Source organism: Acanthochromis polyacanthus, chromosome 7 (genome assembly GCF_021347895.1).
Source record: "Acanthochromis polyacanthus isolate Apoly-LR-REF ecotype Palm Island chromosome 7, KAUST_Apoly_ChrSc, whole genome shotgun sequence".
Taxonomy (NCBI): domain Eukaryota; kingdom Metazoa; phylum Chordata; class Actinopteri; family Pomacentridae; genus Acanthochromis; species Acanthochromis polyacanthus.
This window is the reverse complement of record NC_067119.1, coordinates 35,592,062-35,617,412: the sequence shown is the minus strand read 5'-3', so window position 1 is coordinate 35,617,412 and position 25,351 is coordinate 35,592,062. Positions and strand designations below refer to the sequence as shown.

At 43.5% G+C, this 25,351-nt stretch overlaps 1 protein-coding gene across 3 annotated transcripts in view; it reads right to left on the bottom strand.

The window, feature by feature from the left end:
- The window catches only part of LOC110971863 (whirlin-like), a 211,107-nt gene that overhangs the window by 7,101 nt on the left and 178,655 nt on the right, over nucleotides 1–25,351 (bottom strand). For 2 of the 3 annotated variants that reach the window (XM_051950658.1, XM_051950660.1), the window contains one exon: nucleotides 14,971–15,102. In XM_051950658.1, coding sequence (XP_051806618.1) covers nucleotides 14,971–15,102 — 132 coding nt within the window. The remainder of the gene's footprint in view (nucleotides 1–14,970; nucleotides 15,103–25,351) is intronic. The other variant, XM_051950659.1, reaches the window with a different exon arrangement.

The window sequence follows — 25,351 nt, the reverse complement described above, 5'->3', positions numbered from 1 at the left end:
CTCTCAGAATCACACTTCTAGCACCCTGATGTACCACAGGAAGTAGCAGCAATATCACAGCGTGAGTACTGATGGTGAATTGTTTTATTGTTTAATAAACACTTCTGATATCTTAATTTGCACAGGTTGTTGTTAAACTGAGACACAACTATGTTTGAACTCATCATTAAACCTGCAAACTGTCATGTTTTATCTACTGACAACTGCTGTAAAACCAGATATATCAATGCTATGTCTACTTATGCACGTTAATGTCTATCACTGTGTATCTCTCTCAGGAGGTAGTGACATCATGGATTCAGTGGTGGGAGAGACAAGTCACAAGACTAATTTACTTTACTAATTTAGTGTGGAGGAGGGAGCGTTGTTGCTTCTATTGAACTGTTATTAAATAAAATATTAAATATATCTGTCTCCAAAGTTATCCTGGTGTTTCGCCTCTTTACAAACCGTACCGGTTGAAATCTGGAGACCACAGATGCCACAACATAAGATTCCATTATTATTTTAATTGATAATAATATAAGTATGCTAATTCGACAATTTGTCCAAATGCAAGTCTCAGCAACCAAGTATTCTTATTATTATCATCATCATCATTATTATTGTAATAAGTAGTATTTTGGGTGGAATAAACCTTTATTTTTTAAACCTTAACATGTTAGTCAAAAAACATTTGGACAGAAAAAACCTTAAACCCATTGGTACTTGAACATGAAGTAGTTCTTTCTGTGGAATACTCCTTGAATAAACCATTTAAATTATAAGTATAGTTTGATTGAAATCATACTTGAAAACCATGAGTTGTGCACGTTCATGATCATTGATTGTGGTAGGTGGCGCTGTCTAGAAAAAATGCTCTAAACGTGGCCGTAGAAGTACGGTCCTATCGGTGAGGGTTCTAAGAGTGCAGCCTCGGGCTCTGCAGACTCTAATTTCCAGACTATAATTTGCATAAAGTCAAGTCTACTTTATGTAAATGAGTTGCAGGCAGCTCATTTACATTGCTGCATGAGAAAAAACAGACCTGTGGGCTTTCCAGCCGATCTACAGTGGGCTTGATTGTTGCCAACAAGGCTAATGTTTTCTGCATTGAGTTTTTCTTCTCATCTTAATTCTACAAAAATGACCCACTATGGTTGTGTAGTAAACAAGGGTAGAATAAACTCAGAATTGTAACCATTGAAACAGCATAAAGAATGTGAAATTCAATGGATTTAAGCTTGTACTGTAAGCTGTGGTTCATAAGTTAAGGACAGACAGCATTTTGTCAGCAGTGGTGGTGAAGAACAAAGATCACAATATTTAGTATCTAAAGTGACTACAGACAAATTTGCGAAAACGTTTTGAGTAATTCCATCTCTGTAAGTAGTTTCCAAGTTGTATTTTGGTAACGTACACACCCAGTTTTGACATGGAAGAATAAATAAGACCATATCTATGTGGCTATTTCAGTTATTTTGAACTTTCTAAAAGGGGAAAAAAAGAGAAAAAAGTGCACCATGAGTCTGTCAGTATTCCCAAAGTGCACTTAAAAATTAAGTATTTTTTCTTCTTTAAGGGGGCATGTACTGGGACACTGCTATGGCACCAGAAATTTTTAAAAATGCTGTTGATTGTGTACAGTGGGTATGGAAAGTATTCAGACCCCTTGAAATTTTTCACTCTCTGTGTCATTGCAGCCATTTGCCAAAATCAAAAAAGTTCATTTTATTTCTCATTAATGCACACTCAGCATCCCATCTTGACAGAAAAAAACAGAAATGTGGAAATTTTGGCAAATTTATTAAAAAAGAAAAACTGAAATATCACATGGTCATAAGCATTCAGACCCTGTGCTCAGTATTGAGTAGAAGCACTCTTTTCAGCTAGTACAGCCACGAGTCTTCTTGGGAATGACACAACGAGTTTTTCCACACCTGGATTTGGGGATCCTCTGCCATTCTTCCTTGCAGATCCTCTCCAGTTCTGTCAGGTTGGATGGTGAATGTTGGTGGACAGCCATTTTGAGGTCTCTCCAGAGATGCTCAATTGGATTTAGGTCAGGGCTCTGGCTGGGCCAATCAAGAACGGTCACAGAGTTGTTCTGAAGCCACTCCTTTGTTAGTTTAGCTGTGTGCTTAGGGTCATTGTCCTGTTGAAAGGTGAACCTTCGGCCCAGTCTGAGGTCCTGAGCACTCTGGAAGAGGTTTTCCTCCAGGATATCTCTGTACTTGGCCGCATTCATCCTTCCTTCAATTGCAACCAGTCGTTCTGTCCCTGCAGCTGAAAAACACCCCCACAACATGATGCTCCCACCACCATGTTTCACTGTAGGGATTGTATTGGGCAGGTGATGAGCAGTGCCTGGTTTTCTCCACACATACAGCTTAGAATTAACACCAAAAAGTTCAATCTTGGTCTCATCAGACCAGAGAATCTTATTTCTCATAGTCTGGGAGTCCTTCATGTGTTTTTTGGCAAACTCTATGCGGGCTTTCATGTGTCTTGCACTGAGGAGAGGCTTCCGTCGGGCCATTCTGCCATAAAGCCCCGACTGGTGGAGGGCTGCAGTGATAGTTGACTTTTTGGAACCTTCTGCTATCTCCCGACTGCATCTCTGGAGCTCAGCCACAGTGATCTTTGGGTTCTTCTTTCCCTCTCTCACCAAGGCTCTTCTCCCACCATTGCTCAGTTTAGCTGGACGGCCAGTTCTAGGAAGAGTTGTGGTCGTCCCAAACTTCTTCCATTTGAGGATTATGGAGGCCACTGTGCTCTTCGGAACCTTGAGTGCTGCAGAACTTCTTTTGTAACCTTGGCCAGATCTGTGCCTTGCCACAGTTCTGTCTCTGAGCTCCTTGGGCAGTTCCTTCGACCTCGTGATTCTCATTTGCTCTGACATGCACTGTGAGCTGTAAGGTCTTATATAGACAGGTGTGTCCCTTTCCTAATCAAGTCCAATCAGTTTAATTAAACACAGCTGGACTCCAATAAAGAAGCAGAACCATTTCGAGGAGGATCAGAAGAAATAGACAGCATGTGAGTTAAATATGAATGTTGCTGCAAAAGGTCTGAATACTTATGACCATGTGATATTTCAGTTTTTTTTTTAAATAAATTTGCAAAAATTTCTACATTTTTGTTTTTTTCTGTCAAGATGGGAAGCTGAGTGTACATTAATGAGAAATAAAATGAACTTTTTTGATTTTGGCAAATGGCTGCAATGACACAGAGAGTGAAAAATTTCAAGGGGTGTGAATACTTTCCATACCCACTGTAAATGTTGTGTTTGTGAATGTAGTGTGATTACCATCCCCAAAAACCATCTTAGTCTCTTCTTAGCCCGGGGACATATTTATGTAACTGACAAATGTACATATATTTATGTGCAATGTCAAGCTAACTACAGTGGACCCTGCTGCAAAATAACTGTCAGAGTCATGAGCACACTAAATGACAAGGTCACCCCAATCCTGACATTCACAGAGATGGGTGGAAGGAGACATTGCTATGGAAATCACTGTACTGTCACAACAACTCCTCCAAGAAAAGAGACTGGATTCTGGGCATCACCGATGCTGAAAATGGTTCATTGATTACTTTATATCAGCACCTCTCACCCTTATGAAACAAACACAAAAAAATACAACTAAAACAAAAATACTCTGTCCATTCAAAATAATACAAAGTAATAATAAGAAGAGAGATCCGAGGCACTCAGAGTTCCTAAAAGTCCTTTATTAATATATGAACGGCAGTTTACGCATTTCGGCCACTACACGGCCTTCGTCAGAACATAATGCAGCGATAGGGCACAGGTGTGCCAGATAAGGGCTGAGAACCAGGTCACATGACAACATCACCTGAAACAAGACATCACAAATGAAATAACATTTAAAAACACTTACAATAAAGAGACCAGAAGAAAAAGGTAATCATAGACAATACCCATGTTGCCACAGCGCCCTTAAAATGGAACTGTTGTGTACAGCATAAGATAAATCTACAGCGCCCCTCAGCCTGAAGGAACACAATCTGCACAATATATCACTAACAGGCAGTGCAATAACAAGAAAGTCAGATATTCATAAAAACACCGAAAAGTCCACCTCCTCCTTGAGGCCTGGAAACACAGTGGCTTTTAGAGTTTCAATCCAAAAAGTTTCTCTTTGTGCCAAAGTTCTTAGTCTGTCACCACCTCTGTTGGTTTTGGGAATTACTTCAATTGCCATCACAGTGAGTTGGTTAGGATTACAACAAATAGAGTTTTTGAAATGTTTGGCAATTTGGTAATTGAGACTTACAGTCCTTATTGCATATTTGTGCTCAGAGAATCTGTCTTTCAGTCTCCTTTTTGCAAGTCCTATATAGAAACAACCACATTTGCAGTCCAAACGGTATACGACATGAGTAGAATTACAATTAGCAAAATGTTTACAGTGAAATGTTCTGAGTCCAGATGAGTCCTTAAAGGTGGTGGATTTGTTGATGTGTGAACAATGGTTACAGGATCCACACTGGTAAGTTCCCATGGGTTTTGGGATTATGATGAGGACTGTATTTATTCGTGGCAAAAAAACTTTCGTCCATCTAGACGTACACGTTCGGTGTCGTTTAGTATACCCAGTAGTGCTACCACAACTGACGATGATGAACTCTTTACGCAAACCTGAAGTCCTTTTTTAGGAAACGCACAAGTACAAAAAAGACAAGAAGAGGCAGAGCAAGGAAGAGGATGGCGAAATATAGAACTGCTACCCCGGCAGAGTCTGCCACGGCGGACGAAAATGAACAAACGGTGATTAATATATCTGACACCCACCTTTCCTCTGACTGCATCAAGCTTCTCTCCAAAGGTCTGTCTTTTGCTCCTACACATTGGACCAACCTTTTCCAGACCAAAATAGAGCTTCACAGGTTCTATCGCAACCTCCATCTAAAGTCGTGGTACCACCACCAATCCACTCTGACAACACCGACCACTAACATGGACTCTCTAAACACGCAGGTACAATACTCCTCATTCAAACCGAATTCTAAATTTTTTCCGCTCAGCAATAATGCATGCATCAATGCTTTTGTTAAAAAAGTAAATTATGATGTGGAAAAACTTTTATACTCCAACAGACATATTCCGTCCAATTTGTCTCAGGGAGAATGGGAGGCTTTACAATGGCTCAGAAACAAGGAAGACTTCATAATCAGAAGAGCGGACAAGGGGGAGCTACTGTGGTGTGGGGTAAGCATCAATATATACAAGAGGCCCTCAGACAACTCAAAAACACACACTATTTTAGTCCTCTCACAATCTGCCCCAGTTCACAGATAAGATCTGATCTGCTATGCATCTTGGACCATGCTTTGGAGCATAATTGGATTAATTCCGATGAGTACAAGTTTTTGTCACCCACCAATACTAAAATGGCTACTTTTTACTTATTGCCAAAAAATCACAAAAATCTTCATGATCCTCCAGGAAGACCGATCATAAATGGAATCGATACCATTACTGAGCCCGCATCAAAATATATTGATTTTCACATACAGTCTTTGACACAGTCCCTAAGATAAGATAAGACAAGATAGACTTTATTAATCTCACAAAGGAGAAATTTAACATTACAGGGCTCTTAGAAACAAAAACAAAAACAAAAAACAGGAGTGCAAAAGTCACGAAAGTGCAAGAACAAGATAATAAATATTGCACATAATAACAACTACACAGTAGTGTTATACAGTCTGATGGCAGTGGGGATGAAGGACCTGCGGTAGCGCTCCTTCTTGCACTGAGGGTGTCTGAGTCTTGTGCTAAAGGAGCTGCTCAGCTCCACTACAGTCTGGTGCAGTGGGTGGGAGCTGTTGTCCATGATGGATGAGAGCTTGGTCAACATCCTCCTCTCACTCACATCCATCACAGAGTCCAGTGGGCAGCCCAGGACAGAGCTGGCCCTCTTGGTCAGCTTGTTCAGTCTCTTCATGTCCCGCTCTGTGCTGCCCGGGGCCCAGCAGATGACAGCGTAGAGGAAAGCAGAGGCTACCACAGTGTCGTAGAAAGTCCTTAGTAGAGGTCTGCACACTCCGAAGGACCTCAGCCTCCTCAGAAGGTGGAGGCGACTCTGGCCCTTCTTGTACAGAGCATCGGTGTTGTGGGACCAGTCCAGTTTATTGTTGAGGTGAACACCCAGGTACTTGAAACTGTCCACTGTTTCAATGTCCTGCCCCTGGATGTTCACTGGTGGATGCGGGAGTGTCCTTCTCCTGAAGTCGACCACCATCTCCTTCGTCTTACTGGTGTTGAGGCACAGATAGTTGCGCTCACACCAGTCCACAAAGTCCATGATGACCGACCGATACTCCAGCTCGTTCCCCTCAGACACACGGCCCACAATGGCGGAGTCATCAGAGAACTTCTGGAGATGGCAGCTGTCCGTGTTGTAGGTGAAGTCCAAGGTGTAGATGGTGAAGAGGAAGGGCGAGAGGACGGTGCCCTGGGGCGCCCCAGTGCTGCAGACTACCACCTCTGACTCACAGCCGCGCAGCCGCACGTACTGTGGACGGTCAGTGAGGTAGTCAGTGGTCCAGGCAGCGAGATGTTCATCAACTCCCGCGTCCTCCAGCTTCCCCCGCAGCAGCGCCGGCCTGATGGTGTTGAAGGCGCTGGAGAAGTCAAAGAACATGACTCTCACAGCGCTGCCAGCGTTCTCCAGGTGAGTGAGCGCTCGCTGCAGCAGGTAGATGACAGCGTCTTCTACCCCCATGTTGGGCCTGTAGGCAAACTGCAGCGGGTCCAGGTCGGAGCTCACCATTGAGCGGAGGTAGTGGAGGAGGAGCCTCTCCATGGTCTTCATGAGGTGGGAGGTGAGGGCGACAGGTCTGTAGTGGGCCAGTTCCTTGGCGTGAGCTGTTTTAGGGACTGGGACCACACAGGAGGTTTTCCACAGGACGGGGACCCGCTCCAGGCTGAGGCTCAGGTTGTAGAGGTGGCAGAGGACCTCACAGAGCTGGTCCGAGCAGGTCCTCAGCAGCCTGGGACTGATGCCATCTGGTCCAGCAGATTTCCTCTGCTTCAGTCGCCTCAGCTCTCTCCTCACCTGGTCCGGTGTGAAGGAGAGGGGGGAGTGAGGGGGGGAGTGAGGTGGGCTGCAGGGGGTGGGAGTAGTTCGTGTGGGTGAGTTGGGGGCCGGTGAAGGTGTCGCAGGAAGGGGAGGGTCTGCTGGGCTGGGGATGTGTGAAGAGGGGGGAGCAGGAAAGGGGGCAGAGGGGGTGGGGGGAGAGTCAAATCTGTTAAAATAACAGTTCGGCTCGTCCGCCCTGCGCTGGTCTCCATCAGCTGTCCCTCTGGCACTCTGTCCATGTCCAGAAATGTTCTTAAGTCCTCTCCACACGTCCCGCGCATTGTTCTGAACCAGCTTCTCCTCCAGCCTCTTCCCATAGTCCTTCTTGGCCCTTCTGATCCGCCACTGGAGCTCACGCTGCACTCTCTTCTGCTCCTCTCTGTCCCCTGAGATGAAAGCCCGTTTCTTCTGGTTCAGGAGGGCTTTGAGCTCAGGGGTGACCCAGGGGTGGTTGTTGGAGAAGCACCGTACCGTCCGAGTTGGCACAGTGCTGTCCATGCGGAAGTTGATGTAATCTGTGATGCAATGCGTGAGGCCATCGATGTCATCTCCATGAGGACTGTAGAGCACGCTCCAGTCAGTGGTCTGGAAACAGTCTCTGAGTCTCTCACTGGCCTCATCTGTCCATGCCTTCACAGTTCTCTTCTGCACAGGTCCTCTTCTCACCTTGGGTGTGTAGTGGGGGAGCAGATGAACCAGGTTGTGGTCCGAGCGGCCCAGTGGGGGGAGGGGGGCAGCGGTGTAGGCGCCTTTCACGTTCACATACAGTAAGTCCAGTGTCTTGTCGCCCCGCGTGTGACACGTGACATACTGTGTGAAAGTTGGGAGAAAGGCAGAGAGGGAGGCGTGGTTGAAGTCTCCACTGATCAGGACAAGCGCCCGGGGATGGCGGCTCTGGGCTTCGCTCACGGCGCTGTAGAGTCTTTCACACACTGTCCCTGCATGAGCTGATGGTGGGATGTACACGCAAAACACAATCACGTGCGAGAACTCCCTCGGTAGATAATACGGCCGCAGCGCCACCGTAAGCATCTCCAAGTCCCGCGTGCACAGCTGTTCCTTCACATGCGCGTTTGCTGGGTTACACCACCGCTCATTCACGTACACAGCCAGTCCTCCCCCAGACTTTTTGCCGCTTCCCACCGCGTTCCGGTCCGCGCGCGCGAGTGTAAATCCGTTCAGGGAAACCACAGAGTCCGGTGTATTCACATAATCCATTCAGCCACGTCTCCGTGAAACACATGAGGCTACACTCACGATGCTCCTTCAGCCGCGTCAGCGTGGCCAGCTCCTCTACCTTGTTGGTGATGGAGAGGACGTTCCCCATGATGATAGAGGGAAAGTAAGTCCTGCGCTTTCGCCGTCCTCCTCTGCAGCCTCTTCTTTTCCTCCGTATCTCCGCGGGGACATGGGGCCTCTCCGTGTAGAGAAAGGATGAGCTGCGGAGGCCGAGAAGGGTCTCACGTGTGTAGCATCTTTGTTCCTCAGAGTGGCCGTCGCTGTGTCCAGAGGGCTCACCTGAAGCAAGTCCAAAAAGTGCAAAAAACAGCACAACTCCGAATAAAAGTGTGATAAAAGTGGGTTTCCTATATGCACGATTGCACAAAGCTTCACCCACTTTATGGAAAAATAGGAAAAAGTGCCTATTTACAATAGAAAAAACGAAAAGTAAGAAAAAAGGGTTGAGAGCTCCCGTAACCAGCTGCTGCTCGCACAGCGCCATCTTAGAGGACTCATATCTACAGGACACAAACCATGTTTTAAATATCCTTGGCGAAATGAACTACAATTTAAATTATTTTCTTGTTACTATGGATGTGGAGGCGCTGTATACAAACATTGACCACCCTGGGGGACTCCTGGCTTTACAACATTATTTACAAAAAAGGCCCAATAATCAAAACCCTCCCACTGACTTTACTGTCAATCTGACTCGCTGGACATTGAATAACAATATCTTCTTATTTCAGGATAAGCTATACAGACAAATAAAAGGGACTGCAATGGGTGCTGCGTATGCACCAAACTACACTGGCCTCTTTTTAGGATTCTGGGAAGAATGGTATGTGTTGAATCCCACAAATCCCTTCAGACAGTACATTCACTTCTATGGCAGATACATAGATGACCTATTTTTTGTCTTCTCTGGCTCTGCTCAACAGTTAAAGGACTTCCACCATTACCTAAATGGCACCAATCCTAACATCAAATTGACCCTGGAGTTCAGTCAGACGTCCATCAATTTTCTGGATTTGAACATCTACGTCGACACGGATGGATCTCTCCGTACCACAATCTACAGAAAACCAACAGACAGAAACACTATCCTCAGAGCTGACAGTTTCCACCCATCCAGCCTTATTTCCAACATTCCCCTTGGACAGTTCCAGAGACTCAAGCGCATATGTAATTCAGACTCAGAATTTCAGGAACAATCATATAGGGATGTAACGATTACCGGTTAAAATGATAAACCGCGTTAAAATGTCTGACGGTTAGTACTACCGTTTCAAATTTTAATTACCGTTAAACCGTGTCTGATTGCCACAATCCGGAAAATCTCAGGAATAGGCCTACTACTGTTGTGAGAAGTGCAGCGGCAGGCAGCCGATCGGATCCATGCGCCCCGCGCGCATGCGCACTGCACAGTAAACAACTCGTAAATATGGCGGAGGACACCGGCAGTGGAGAGATTTTTTCACCGTCCAAACGTACCAAGTCCGAAGTCTGGGCGTACTTCGGATTTTATAAAGACGCGCAAGGGAGACTGGTGGAAGAAAGCAACCCAGTCTGCCGAAAATGCCACAAGAAAATATCGGCAAAGAGTGGAAACACGTCCAACATGCTGGCTCATCTACGGGACCACCACCCGCAACTGTGCAGCGAGTTAAAGGTAAGTTAACTTGGAATGAAGGCATGTGGGACTTAGGGAACCGTGGAAACTCTGCTTGTTAGGGTCCGAGCACCGAGGGTGCGAAGGACAGGCGGTGCCAGGGCACCGACTGTCCAAGGCACCAGCGGTGCCAAGGACCCTATTGAAACCCTAGGGTTTATTATTATTATTATTTTTTTTTTATTTATTTATTTTTCTCCCGTAAAGTAAATTGGCTTTTTGGCGGCCTTATCATACTCCAAAACGCGTGAAATTTGGCATGCACATCAGGACTGGCGAAAAATGTGATATTTTATGGGAGTTGCGCATGTGCGTGGCAAAATGGCTCTATAGCGCCACCTGCAAAGTTGAAAAAGTAGTCATTAGGCCAACTGCCACAATGTTTCATGTACAGCTACAATATTTGGTGGGCATATGCAGAACATCAGGACACACCAAAAAGTCAATTACAGCCACGCCCTAAACCCAACAGGAAGTTGGCCATTTTGAATTTGCTGTAAATTTTTCAAACTTAATCGCTCCTCGGGAAATGAATTGCCTTTTTGGCGGCCTTATCATATTCCAAAACGCGTGAAATTTGGCGTGCACATCAGGACTGGCGAAAAATTTGATATTTTATGGGAGTTGCGCATATGTGTGGAAAAATGGCTCTATAGCGCCACCTGCAAAATTGAAAAAGTGGTCATTAGGCCAACTTCCACAATGTTTTATTTACAGCTACAATATTTGGTGGGCATATGCACCACATCAGGACACACCAAAAAGTCAATCACAGCCACACCCTAAACCCAACAGGAAGTCGGCCATCTTGAATTTGCTGTACATTTGTCAAAATTTATAGCTCCTAGTGGATAAGTCTGAGAGAACTGAAATTTGGCCAGTACATGCACCAGACCTTTCTGATGAAAAGTTATCAAAAACTCAACCAGAAGCCAAAAGGTGTGGCCATGGCAGAGCCTCAAACAACTGATCCTTCGCCATGAAACAGGAAGTGGTGTCTAATTCTTCTCAACATGCTCCAATCTGCCTGAAACTTTACATGTATGATGACAGTCCTGTCCTGATGTCATCCACACAGGGATATTCATTGACAGTCATAGCGCCACCTTGTGGTTTCAGGAAATAGACATCTTTTACACTTTCATGCCCTATTGTTACCCGGTTGATCATATTCACTTCAAATGCAGTGACAACAGCCTAAACACATTGATGATGCATCCCAGTGAAAATGGTGAATTGTCATCAAAGGGCGTGTCTGTGGCGGCCAAACCAATTTCGATGTTTCGCCATGAAAATTTAACGATTCATATCTCAGCTGAACAAGATCCTATCTGCCCCAAACTTCACATGATGGACACCAGGTCCAGTCTGAACACATCCACACTCATAAATTCTGAAAAAGTCATAGCGCCACCTGTTGGTAATAGTAAGTTTAAGGCCTTATATTTTCAGGTACAATGGCCCCAAACGTGGTGATATCATGCTGGAAATTGGTCAGTCGAGTCTTCACCTCTTGACAATCCCACATTGTCAAGGGTGTGACATTTCATGCAACGCTGTTGCCGTAGCAACCGAATATCGCCATGCAAAACAAAGTGCTATTTGACAGGTTAGAAATACTCCAATGCTCACTAAAATTACCACACACATCACCATCGACCCAAGGAACGACACCGTACGGATCTCGGCACTGCACATGCTATAGCGCCCCCTACAGTGTTTTTAACAAACAGCCCCCCCAGCACATTTCACCTACATCCATGAAATTTGGGAGGCTTATAGAGCACATCAGGACGTACAAAAAAGCCTCTTGGAGCCATGTCCTAAACCCAACAGGAAGTCGGCCATCTTGGATTAATTGTGAGATTTTTGATGATTTTTCTCATTTTTGAGAGTTAATACCTCCTAGGGGATAATTCCAGGAGACCTGAAATTTTGTCAGTCCACACAACAGGACTTGGTGATGAAAAGTTATCAAAAGTTTAACCAGAAGCCAAATGGCGTGGCCATGGCGACCATCAGAGTTTTGATGCTTCGCCATGAAACATCAACTGCTGTATAACTCTCCTCTGCATGCTCCAATCTGCCTCAAACTTTCCATGTGTGATCACAATCCAATCCTGATCATGTCTACAGGCCAACAGACACTCTCAGTCGCAGCGCCACCTGTTGGAGGGACAGTAAATGCTGTATAACTGGCCTCTACATGATCAAATCAGCCTGAAACTTTTCATGAGTGATCAGAGTCCAACCCTCATCACATCCACTGTATGAAATACACTCTGAGTTACAGCGCCACCTGGTGGATAGACAGAAAATGCTCTATAACTGCTCTGAACATGCTACAGTCTGGCTGAAATTTTACATGTATGATTGGACTCTGGTCCAGATGCGATTCAGAGGCCGACATACACTCTCAGTCACAGCGCCACCTGGTGGACGTGCGTGGATTCACCGACCAGCGTGGATGCGAGGACCCGTCCATCGCTGCTTGCAGCTTTAATTCGTCTCGTTTCTGCTCCGGCACAATACTAGCTCTGTGGCTAAAGCTAAATGCACTGTTGTTGCCGACAGAAAGTCCGGTTAATGTTCAGAAGACAGCGTTACATAGTGTGGGTGGTTAGGGAGGGGTGTGTGTGTGCGTGCGCGTGTGTGATGATGAATAATAATTATTTAATAATAACCATTATAAATTTGCTTTCCTCTTATTTACAGAGAGGGCGTGTAGTGGACAGAACCAGGACAAATCCTCCAACAGCTTCTACTTCTTCGGTCACAGTGGCACAAACAATAACCCAGGCGTTTGAAAGGAAGGCTGCTTATGCACCGATATCGAAACATGCCAAAGGCCTCACAGCAGCTATCTCATATTTTATTGCAAAAGACATGCCATTTCAAACTGTTGAGAGGCCTGGATTTTTGAAGCTGATGAAGGTTGCTGTGCCTCACTATAAAGTTCCTTCACGAAATCATTTTTACTTTGTTTTATGTAGTAGTGTTATTGTATATTATATTTGTAAGACTAGATCTTTCTGAGCACTGAATGTGAAGATAGTTACAATTTGCACAATATAAAGAATGTAATTTTATTTTAATTTTATTTATTTGTTAATCTTTATGAGGCAGTGGCACCTTACTTTTTTTGTTGTACTTTGTTATTCCTAATGTTGCTTTCAAGCAAACGGACTACCTCCTGGCTCTTTTAAGGTCCCCTCTTTAATTTTTTTAAGCTTTTTAATATGTTATTTAAGGTTTAAGCTCATATTTTGATTGTTTTTTCTAAAATAAAAACGTTGTTCATTGATTTAAGTGTGCCTATGAGTACTTTTTAAACATTTTGAACATATTTCACAATACCGTGATAATATCGATAACCGTGATAATTTTGATCACAATTATCGTGATATCAAATTTTCATATCGTTACATGCCTACAATCATATAACATGTACAGGCGCTTCAAACAAAGGGGCTACAGTAACAAAACATTAAATCAAGCACTTTTGAAAACTAAATCTATTGAAAGAACAAATCTCTTCAAGCCGAAGTCCAGGCAAAGGGGTGATAACAGCATATTCTGCACTCTCCAATACAGCAGTCAGTCGTACAAAATTAAAAGGATCATTCAGTGGAATTGGGAAATCCTGCGGAGTGACCCCTCCATCTCTCCAGTCTTCTCCAGACCTCCACAATTTGCGTTTAAAAGGGCACCTACACTCAAAGATAAACTGGAAAAAACTATCTTCCTGCTACCAAACCACAGACGTTTCTTCAAAAACCCATGGGAACTTACAAGTGTGGACCCTGTAACCATTGTTCACACATCAACAAATCCACCACCTTTAAGGACTCATCTGGACTCAGAACATTTCACTGTAAACATTTTGCTAATTGTAATTCTACTCATGTCGTATACCGTTTGGACTGCAAATGTGGTTGTTTCTATATAGGACTTGCAAAAAGGAGACTGAAAGACAGATTCTCTGAGCACAAATATGCAATAAGGACTGTAAGTCTCAATTACCCAATTGCCAAACATTTCAAAAACTCTATTTGTTGTAATCCTAACCAACTCACTGTGATGGCAATTGAAGTAATTCCCAAAACCAACAGAGGTGGTGACAGACTAAGAACTTTGGCACAAAGAGAAACTTTTTGGATTGAGACTCTAAAAGCCACTGTGTTTCCAGGCCTCAATGAGGAGGTGGACTTTTCGGTGTTTTTATGAATATCTGACTTTCTTGTTATTGCACTGCCTGTTAGTGATATATTGTGGAGATTGTATTCCTTCACTGCGACAGACTGGCGACCTGTCCTGGGTGTCCCCTGCCTTCGCCCAAGTCAGCTGGGATAGGCTCTAGCACCCCCCGCGACCCTAGTGAGGATAAAGCGGTATATAGAGAATGGATGGATGTATTCCTTCAGGTTGAGGGGCGCTGTAGATTTATCTTATGCTGTACACAACGGTTCCATTTCAAGGGCGCTGTGGCAACATGGGTATTGTCTATGATTACCTTTTTCTTCTGGTCTCTTTATTGTCAGTGTTTTTAAATGTTATTTCATTAGTGATGTCTTGTTTCAGGTGATGTGGTCATGTGACCTAGTTCTCAGCCCTTATCTGGCACACCTGTGCCCTATCGCTGCATTATGTTCTGACGAAGGCCGTGTAGTGGCCGAAACGCATAAACTGCCGTCTATGTATTAATAAAGGACTTTTAGGAACTCGGAGTGCCTCGGATCTCTCTTCTTCTTTTTGCTATTTTAATGGATTTTTTCCACTAGATCCTGAAGAGCACCCAGCATACCTTCTTCTATCCACTGATGCACTCATCTTTTGCTCGTTTTTAATACAAAGTAATATTCATATTACAGTTTCTATTAAAACAGAGTTAAAATTGATTCTGCTGTTTTTGACAGTTTTTCAACTAAAAGCATACAAATCAATGTCTTCAGACCGAAACTTTTTTTTGTACGGCTGTCCTACCTGAATGGTGACAATGCGTGGCAAAGGCTGGCGTGTATTGGCACCTCCCTCTATTGCAATGCCCAGGGTGTTGGAATTTTTCAGGACTCTTACTAAGGTAGCAGTGGATGGTGGGATGGGTGAGCCAGTCTGCTGGGACAAAAAAGCAAAGAGGCGTCAGAAGCAAACAACTGAGAGCAAGATTTTACTGTTTGTATTGTCATAATTTCAATGGCTGTAGATCTGACATTATAGTGCACTAGCTGATGCAGTGGACACATGAGCAAGCCAGCACTGAAAACCACCAAAGAAGAAGTCATGACGGTAGATTTCTGCCAAATTGAACCCATTGTTAAAAGCAAGTCGATTTCACCAATTTCTACATTTTGGCTGATGGCCACCACAAAGAATTTATTTTAGGAGTTTATAAGTATATAACTGAAAGAGCATTGTTGTTATTGTGCAACTACTATATTATTTTCTTTTTCTGTAAAACTGTTTTCTCTATACACACTATCCTGCTAGCCAAACATTTCACACATTCTGAAGGCTATTCTGGGGAAAAAAATAGTTTTAGTCTTGAGAATTACTAATCCTTAAAAAAATGAGGATGTTTGCGCAAGGATGTGGAGGACCATGTGACTGGAAGAGGCAGATGCACTGCAGGCTGTTTTTCAGTATCCATACTGCCATACTACATGGTACGCCAGAAAAAGATTTAGTATGTCGCAATACACAGGAAGTCAAATGACTGCCAGAAATACCCACATCATATTACATCCAGTCAAATATTGCATTAAGCAAGTCAGCATGCTTTTCTGCTCATTTCAACCCACAATCCTCAGTGCAGTTACACATACGTATTATTTTCATTGTAGATTCATACTGAAGATTACCATTTTTTGTGTATGGCATAATTGCATATGTATTCTAGTCTAGTTTTGATGTCTTTAGGATTAACATCAGTCTATAAGAAAATTAAATAAAAATCACTGAATGAGAAGGTGTGTCCAAACTTTTGCTTGGTAGTGTATACAATGCAGTGTTGGCATGAGAATAAATAAGCTTGAGATGACTAAGAGAAAACAGCTTGTTTTGCAACTACGGTGGCGACAGTCAAAGTTTAAAGCAGAATATTATGACAAACTCGTATCTCTCAGTTGTATGCAGACTGCATGAAACAGTCCGTATTTTCGGAGGGCAACTATAGCAGACGCTTAAAGAAAAAATGTACATTTTGGAAAGCAACCACAGTGTAACAGGTGTACCGGTTTTTTAATCCAACACATTTACTACCCAGTTAAAGAATCCAGAGGAAGAAAAAGTAAGTCTAAAGAGGCACATGTCGAAGCCAACACAACACAAAGAATAATTTGAGCCAGAAGACATTTGTGTAACCCAGTCTGTAGATGTCTGTGTTTCAAATCCAGCAGTCAGTATACAAAATATTTTTGCAATGTGTGCAATATGTCAAATTTTCATTACATTGCCTCACTGCCAAATAGACTTGAAGATTTAATACCTCGTATTTTGCTTGTTGTTTCAGAATAGCTTCCATGAATCACACAGTCACAAATTTACTGTATTTAGTCTATGCACTGTTTGGATATTCTGTGCTTCACTTTCTAAAGTAAATACACCATATATTCAAAACATACTTAGAATTAGTATGTTGTATGGATTTGAGATATGTCATATGTCTGCTGAATGTGTTTAGAGGGGTTGCACTTCTGTCGTGTTTTTTGATTGTTTGCAACACACACTGGAGAACCTTGAGATAACAGACAACAGCCTACAGAGAGGTGGGAGGTCTGTCATCTGGACCTAAAGAGATTGTTAAATCATGCTAGAATTCAGCTTTTGTACTGGTTTCCCTTAAGTCCCCACTTAGACCTGTAATGTACAGTCACATTATTAATGTTGTTTTATTAACCAGATATGGAAGAGCAAGATAACCTCTGGTAACACACTGTTGATGGCTATTGACAAAAACAAATGATTGACTTGCTGCTGCTCATACACTTGCTTGTCCTGTCAAGTCATTTAATATACCACCAAACATTATATGGTAACCATGGCACACTTCAAACCTCAACTGAGTTTGAGCCGACAAGAGAATCTCGCAGAGGATTGGAGAACATGGCTACAGCGTGACAAAGTGTTTGCTATTGCTAGTGGTATAGAGGTCCGAAGAACTGCAATGTACAATATTTCTGCATGTTGTGGGGAAAGAAGCATTAAAGTGAGTCACACTTGGCTTAACCAATGATAAGAGGAGCAAAATACACTAAATGCAACACTTTTGTTTTTGTGCTCCCATTTTTTATGAGATGAACTCAAAGATCTAAAACTTTTTCCACACACACAATATCACCATTTCTCTCAAATATTGTTCACAAATCTGTCTAAATCTGTGATAGTGAGCACTTCTCCTTTGCTGAGATAATCCATCTCACCTCACAGGTGTGCCATATCAAGATGCTGATTAGACACCATGATTAGTGCACAGGTGTGCCTTAGACTGCCCACAATAAAAGGCCACTCTGAAAGGTGCAGTTTTATCACACAGCACAATGCCACAGATGTGACAAGATTTGAGAGAGTGTGCAATTGGCATGCTGACAGCAGGAATGTCCTCCAGAGCTGTTGCTCATGTATTGAATGTTCATTTCTCTACCACAAGCCGTCTCCAAAGGGGTTTCAGAGAATTTGGCAGTACATCAGACATTCAGACTATATAACACTACTGTGTAGTTGTTATTATGTGCAATATTTATTATCTTGTTCTTGCACTTTCGTGACTTTTTGCACTCCTCTGTTTTTTGTTTCTAAGAGCCCTGTAATGTTAAATTTCTCCTTTGTGAGATTAATAAAGTCTATCTTATCTTATCTTATCTTATCTTATCTTATCTTATCTTATCCAAGCAGCCTCACAACCGCAGACCACGTGTAACCACACCAGACCAGGAGCTCCACATCCAGCATGTTCACCTCCAAGATCGTCTGAGACCAGCCACTCGGACAGCTGCTGAAACAATCGGTTTGCATAACCAAAGAATTTCTGCACAAACTGTCAGAAACCGTCTCAGGGAAGCTCATCTGCATGCTCGTCGTCCTCATCGGGGTCTCCACCTGACTCCAGTTTGTCGTAACCGACTTGAGTGGGCAAATGCTCACATTGGATGGCGTCTGGCACGTTGGAGAGGTGTTCTCTTCACGGATGAATCCCGGTTTACACTGTTCAGGGCAGATGGCAGACAGCGTGTGTGGCGTCGTGTGGGTGAGCGGTTTTATGATGTCAGTGTTGTGGATGGAGTGGCCCATGGTGGCGGTGGGCTTATGGTATGGGCAGGCGTCTGTTATGGACCAAGAACACAGGTGCATTTTATTGATGGCATTTTGAATGCACAGAGATACCGTGACGAGATCCTGAGGCCCATTGTTGTGCCATACATCCAAGAACATCACCTCATGCTGCAGCAGGATAATGCACTGTCTCATGTTGCAAGGATCTGTACACAATTCTTGGAAGCTGAAAACGTCCCAGTTCTTGCATGGCCAACATACTCACCGGACAAGTGCTCACTATCACTGATTTAGACAGATTTGTGAAAAATATTTGAGAGAAATGGTGATGTTGTGTATGTGGAAAAAGTTTTAGATCTTTGAGTTCATCTCATAAAAAATGGGAGCAAAAACAAAAGTGTTGCGTTTATATTTTTGTTGAGTGTAGCTCCCCAGAAGCAAAAGTTCAAAGACCACTGTGAGCCCAGAAAAAGCCTGCCATATCTAAAACACATTTTTCACCCGTGCACAAGGCCTGTCAGAAATGATAGATGCCTATGTGACAGACATGAAAAATAAAGCAAAAGACTGTGAATTTGGAAATTTGGAGACCTGTATGGCTCACTAATACGTGACAGAATTGTCTGTAGTATACGTGGTGATCAAGTAAGAGCCAGATTGCTCACAGAGGCTGATCTAACGCTTGCCAAGCACTCAACGTGTGACGTGCCAGTAAACTAACCTCCACCCAAATGTACAGCCAGGGCAAACGAAAGAAGTCATGGCACAAAAGAAAGCCCTGTATCCAGTGAAGAGAAATTTAACTGACAAGTGTAAATAGAAACATGACCAGAGGAGGTGCCCAGCCTATGGACAAACATGCAAGAAATGTGAAAAGAAAAATCGATTTGCAAAGTTGTGTCGAGCAAGCAGCAAAAAAAAAAAAAAACACAAAAGATGTATGCCAGGGGTGTCAAACTCTGTTCCTGGAGGGCCACTATCGCGCATATTTTAGATGTTTCCCTCTTCCAACACACCTGATTCAAATGATCAGGCTTGTTATCAGGCTTCTGCTGAGCTTGATGATAAGCTGATCATTTGAATCAAGTGTGTTGGAAGAGGGAAACATCTAAAACATGCAGGATAGTGGCCCTCCAGGAACTGAGTTTGACACCCCTGATGTATGCTGTTGAACAAAGTCAAGAATGTGATGAAGATGATGATGGCACATTCATCAGAACAATGGAAACAAGAGATACCGGAGCTGTTAAAAATGCACAGAATGACAATGACAGATGGTCTGAAGAGCTGATAGTAAATGGCAAAAAAGTCAGATTTTGAATTGACACTGGAGCTGACTGTAATGTAATTGCAGCTAAAACATTCCAGGCACTACAAGTGGGTAGCAAGCTTCATACATCTCACTGCAAGTTAGTGGCATACTCAGGCTACAAAATGGAGCCAATGGGCAAAACATCACTAATATGCCCGTGCAAAGGTCAAAAACACCAGACTGACTTTGAGATAATAAAGGAAGATGCTCCAGCCATACTAGGAAGAAAGACAAGCACAAAGCTAATTAAAGCTGCAAGCAGCGATGGACGGGTCCTCGCATCCACGCTGGTCGGTGAATCCACGCACGTCCACCAGGTGGCGCTGTGACTGAGAGTGTATGTCGGCCTCTGAATCGCATCTGGACCAGAGTCCAATCATACATGTAAAATTTCAGCCAGACTGTAGCATGTTCAGAGCAGTTATAGAGCATTTCCTGTCTATCCACCAGGTGGCGCTGTAACTCAGAGTGTATTTCACACAGTGGATGTGATGAGGGTTGGACTCTGATCACTCATGAAAAGTTTCAGGCTGATTTGATCATGTAGAGGCCAGTTATACAGCATTTACTGTCCCTCCAACAGGTGGCGCTGCGACTGAGAGTGTCTGTTGGCCTGTAGATGTGATCAGGATTGGATTGTGATCACACATGGAAAGTTTGAGGCAGATTGGAGCATGCAGAGGAGAGTTATACAGCAGTTGATGTTTCATGGCGAAGCATCAAAACGCTGATGGTCGCCATGGCCACACCATTTGGCTTCTGGTTAAACTTTTGATAACTTTTCATCACCAAGTCCTGCTGTGTGGACTGACAAAATTTCAGGTCTCCTGGAATTATCCCCTAGGAGGTATTAACTCTCAAAAATGAGAAAAATCATCAAAAATCTCACAATTAATCCAAGATGGCCGACTTCCTGTTGGGTTTAGGACATGGCTCCAAGAGGCTTTTTTGTGCGTCCTGATGTGCTCTATAAGCCTCCCAAATTTCATGGATGTAGGTGAAATGTGCTGGGGGGGCTGTTTGTTAAAAATACTGTAGGGGGCGCTATAGCATGTGCAGTGCCGAGATCCGTACGGTGTCGTTCCTTGGGTCGATGGTGATGTGTGTGGTAATTTTAGTGAGCATTGGAGTATTTCTAACCTGTCAATTAGCACTTTGTTTTGCATGGCGATATTCGGTTGCTACGGCAACAGCGTTGCATGAAATGTCACACCCTTGACAATGTGGGATTGTCAAGAGGTGAAGACTCGACTGACCAATTTCCAGCATGATATCACCACGTTTGGGGCCATTGTACCTGAAAATATAAGGCCTTAAACTTACTATTACCAACAGGTGGCGCTATGACTTTTTCAGAATTTATGAGTGTGGATGTGTTCAGACTGGACCTGGTGTCCATCATGTGAAGTTTGGGGCAGATAGGATCTTGTTCAGCTGAGATATGAATCGTTAAATTTTCATGGCGAAACATCGAAATTGGTTTGGCCGCCACAGACACGCCCTTTGATGACAAGTCACCATTTTCACTGGGATGCATCATCAATGTGTTTAGGCTGTTGTCACTGCATTTGAAGTGAATATGATCAACCGGGTAACAATAGGGCATGAAAGTGTAAAAGATGTCTATTTCCTGAAACCACAAGGTGGCGCTATGACTGTCAATGAATATCCCTGTGTGGATGACATCAGGACAGGACTGTCATCATACATGTAAAGTTTCAGGCAGATTGGAGCATGTTGAGAAGAATTAGACACCACTTCCTGTTTCATGGCGAAGGATCAGTTGTTTGAGGCTCTGCCATGGCCACACCTTTTGGCTTCTGGTTGAGTTTTTGATAACTTTTCATCAGAAAGGTCTGGTGCATGTACTGGCCAAATTTCAGTTCTCTCAGACTTATCCACTAGGAGCTATAAATTTTGACAAATGTACAGCAAATTCAAGATGGCCGACTTCCTGTTGGGTTTAGGGTGTGGCTGTGATTGACTTTTTGGTGTGTCCTGATGTGGTGCATATGCCCACCAAATATTGTAGCTGTAAATAAAACATTGTGGAAGTTGGCCTAATGACCACTTTTTCAATTTTGCAGGTGGCGCTATAGAGCCATTTTTCCACACATATGCGCAACTGCCATAAAATATCAAATTTTTCGCCAGTCCTGATGTGCACGCCAAATTTCACGCGTTTTGGTTCATGATAAGGCCCCCAAAAAGGCAATTCATTTGCCGGGAGAAATTAATTTTGAAAAATTTACAGCAAATTCAAGATGACCGACTTCCTGTTGGGTTTAGGGCGTGGCTGTCATTGACTTTTTGGTGTGTCCTGATGTGGTGCATATGCCCACCAAATATTGTAGCTGTAAATGAAACATTGTGGCAGTTGGCCTAATGACTACTTTTTCAATTTTGCAGGTGGCGCTATAGAGCCATTTTTCCACACATATGCGCAACTGCCATAAAATATCAAATTTTTCGCCAGTCCTGATGTGCACGCCAAATTTCACGCGTTTTGGTTCATGATAAGGCCCCCAAAAAGGCAATTCATTTGCCGGGAGAAATTAATTTTGAAAAATTTACAGCAAATTCAAGATGACCGACTTCCTGTTGGGTTTAGGGCGTGGCTGTCATTGACTTTTTGGTGTGTCCTGATGTGGTGCATATGCCCACCAAATATTGTAGCTGTACATGAAACATTGTGGAAGTTAGCCTAATGACCACTTTTCAATTTTGCAGGTGGCGCTATAGAGCCATTTTGCCACACACATGCGCAACTCCCATAAAATATCAAATTTTTCGCCAGTCCTGATGTGCACGCCAAATTTCACGCGTTTTGGAATATGATAAGGCCGCCAAAAGCCAATTTACTTTACGGGAGAAAAAAAAAAAATAATAATAATAATTAAAGCTGCAAGCAGCGATGGACGGGTCCTCGCATCCACGCTGGTCGTGAATCCACGCACGTCCACCAGGTGGCGCTGTGACTGAGAGTGTATGTCGGCCTCTGAATCGCATCTGGACCAGAGTCCAATCATACATTTAAAATTTCAGCCAGACTGTAGCATGTTCAGAGCAGTTATAGAGCATTTCCTGTCTATCCACCAGGTGGCGCTGTAACTCAGAGTGTATTTCACACAGTGGATGTGATGAGGGTTGGACTCTGATCACTCATGAAAAGTTTCAGGCTGATTTGATCATGTAGAGGCCAGTTATACAGCATTTACTGTCCCTCCATCAGGTGGCGCTGCGACTGAGAGTGTCTGTTGGCCTGTAGATGTGATCAGGATTGGATTGTGATCACACATGGAAAGTTTGAGGGAGATTGGAGCATGCAGAGGAGAGTTATACAGCAGTTGATGTTTCATGGCGAAGCATCAAAACGCTGATGGTCGCCATGGCCACGCCATTTGGCTTCTGGTTAAACTTTTGATAACTTTTCCAAACCAAGTCCTGCTGTGTGGACTGACAAAATTTCAGGTCTCCTGGAATTATCCCCAAGGAGGTATTAACTCTCAAAAATGAGAAAAATCATCAAAAATCTCACAATTAATCCAAGATGGCCGACTTCCTGTTGGGTTTAGGACATGGCTCCAAGAGGCTTTTTTGTGCGTCCTGATGTGCTCTATAAGCCTCCCAAATTTCATGGATGTAGGTGAAACGTGCTGGGGGGGCTGTTTGTTAAAAATACTGTAGGGGGCGCTATAGCATGTGCAGTGCCGAGATGCATACAGTGTTGTTCCTTGGGTCAATGGTGATGTGTGTGGTAATTTTTGTGAGCATTGGAGTATTCCTAACCTGTCAGAAAGGGCTTTGTTTTTCATGGCGATATTTGGTTGCTACGGCAACAGCGTTACATGAAATGTCACACCCTTCACAGTGTGTGATTGTCAAGAGGTGAAGACTCGACTGACCAATTTCCAGCATGATATCACCAAGTTTGGGGCCATTGTACCTGAAAATATAAGGCCTTAAACTTACTATTACCAACAGGTGGCGCTATGACTTTTTCAAAATTTATGAGTGTGGATGTGTTCAGACTGGACCTGGTATCCAGCATGTGAAGTCTGAGGCAGATAGGATGTTGTTCAGCTGAGATATGAATCGTTAAATTTTCATGGCGAAACATCGAAATTGGTTTGGCCGCCACAGACACGCCCTTTGATGACAAGTCACCATTTTCACTGGGATGCATCATCAATGTGTTTAGGCTGTTGTCACTGCATTTGAAGTGAATATGATCAACTGGGTAACAATAGGGCATGAAAGTGTAAAAGATGTCTATTTCCTGAAACCACAAGGTGGCGCTATGACTGTCAATGAATATCCCTATGTGGATGACATCAGGACAGGACTGTCATCATACATGTAAAGTTTCAGGCAGATTGGAGCATGTTGAGAAGAATTAGACACCACTTCCTGTTTCATGGCGAAGGATCAGTTGTTTGAGGCTCCGCCATGGCCACACCTTTTGGCTTCTGGTTGAGTTTTTGATAACTTTTCATCAGAAAGGTCTGGTGCATGTACTGGCCAAATTTCAGTTCTCTCAGACTTATCCACTAGGAGCTATAAATTTTGACAAATGTACAGCAAATTCAAGATGGCCGACTTCCTGTTGGGTTTAGGGTGTGGCTGTGATTGACTTTTTGGTGTGTCCTGATGTGGTGCATATGCCCACCAAATATTGTAGCTGTAAATAAAACATTGTGGAAGTTGGCCTAATGACCACTGTTTCAATTTTGCAGGTGGCGCTATAGAGCCATTTTTTCACACATATGCGCAACTCCCATAAAATATCAAATTTTTCGCCAGTCCTGATGTGCACGCCAAATTTCACGCGTTTTGGTTCATGATAAGGCCGCCAAAAAGGCAAGTCATTTCCCGAGGAGCGATTAAGTTTGAAAAATTTACAGCAAATTGAAGGTGGCCGACTGCCTGTTGGGTTTAGGGCGTGGCTGTAATTGACTTTTTGGTGTGTCCAGATGTTCTGCATATGCCCACCAAATATTGTAGCTGTACATGAAACATTGTGGCAGTTGGCCTAATGACTACTTTTTCAAGTTTGCAGGTGGCGCTATAGAGCCATTTTGCCACGCACATGCGCAACTCCCATAAAATATCAAATTTTTCGCCAGTCCTGATGTGCATGCCAAATTTCACGCGTTTTGGAGTATGATAAGGCCGCCAAAAAGCCAATTTACTTTACGGGAGAAAAAAAAAAAAAAAATAATAATAATAATTAAAGCTGCAAGCAGCGATGGACGGGTCCTCGCATCCACGCTGGTCGGCGAATCCATGCACGTCCACCAGGTGGCACTGTGACTGAGAGTGTGTGCTGGCCTCTGAATCGCATCTGGACCAGAGTTTAATCGCACGTAAAATTTCAGCCAGATTGGAGCATGTTCAGACTAGTTATACAGCATTTCTTGCCCATCCACCACCAGGTGGCGCTGTAACTCAGAGTGTATTTCAAACAGTGGATGTGATGAGGGCTGGACTCTGATCACTCATGAAAAGTTTCAGGCTGATTTGATCATGTAGAGGCCAGTTATACAGCATTTATTGTCCCTCCAACAGGTGGCGCTGCAACTGAGAGTGTCTGTTGGCCTGTAGATGTGATCAGGATTGGATTGTGATCACACATGGAAAGTTTGAGGCAGATTGGTGCATGCAGAGGAGAGTTATACAGCAGTTGTTGTTTCATGGCGAAGCATCAAAACTCTAATGGTCGCCATGGCCACGCCATTTGGCTTCTGGTTAAACTTTTGATAACTTTTCCAAACCAAGTCCTGC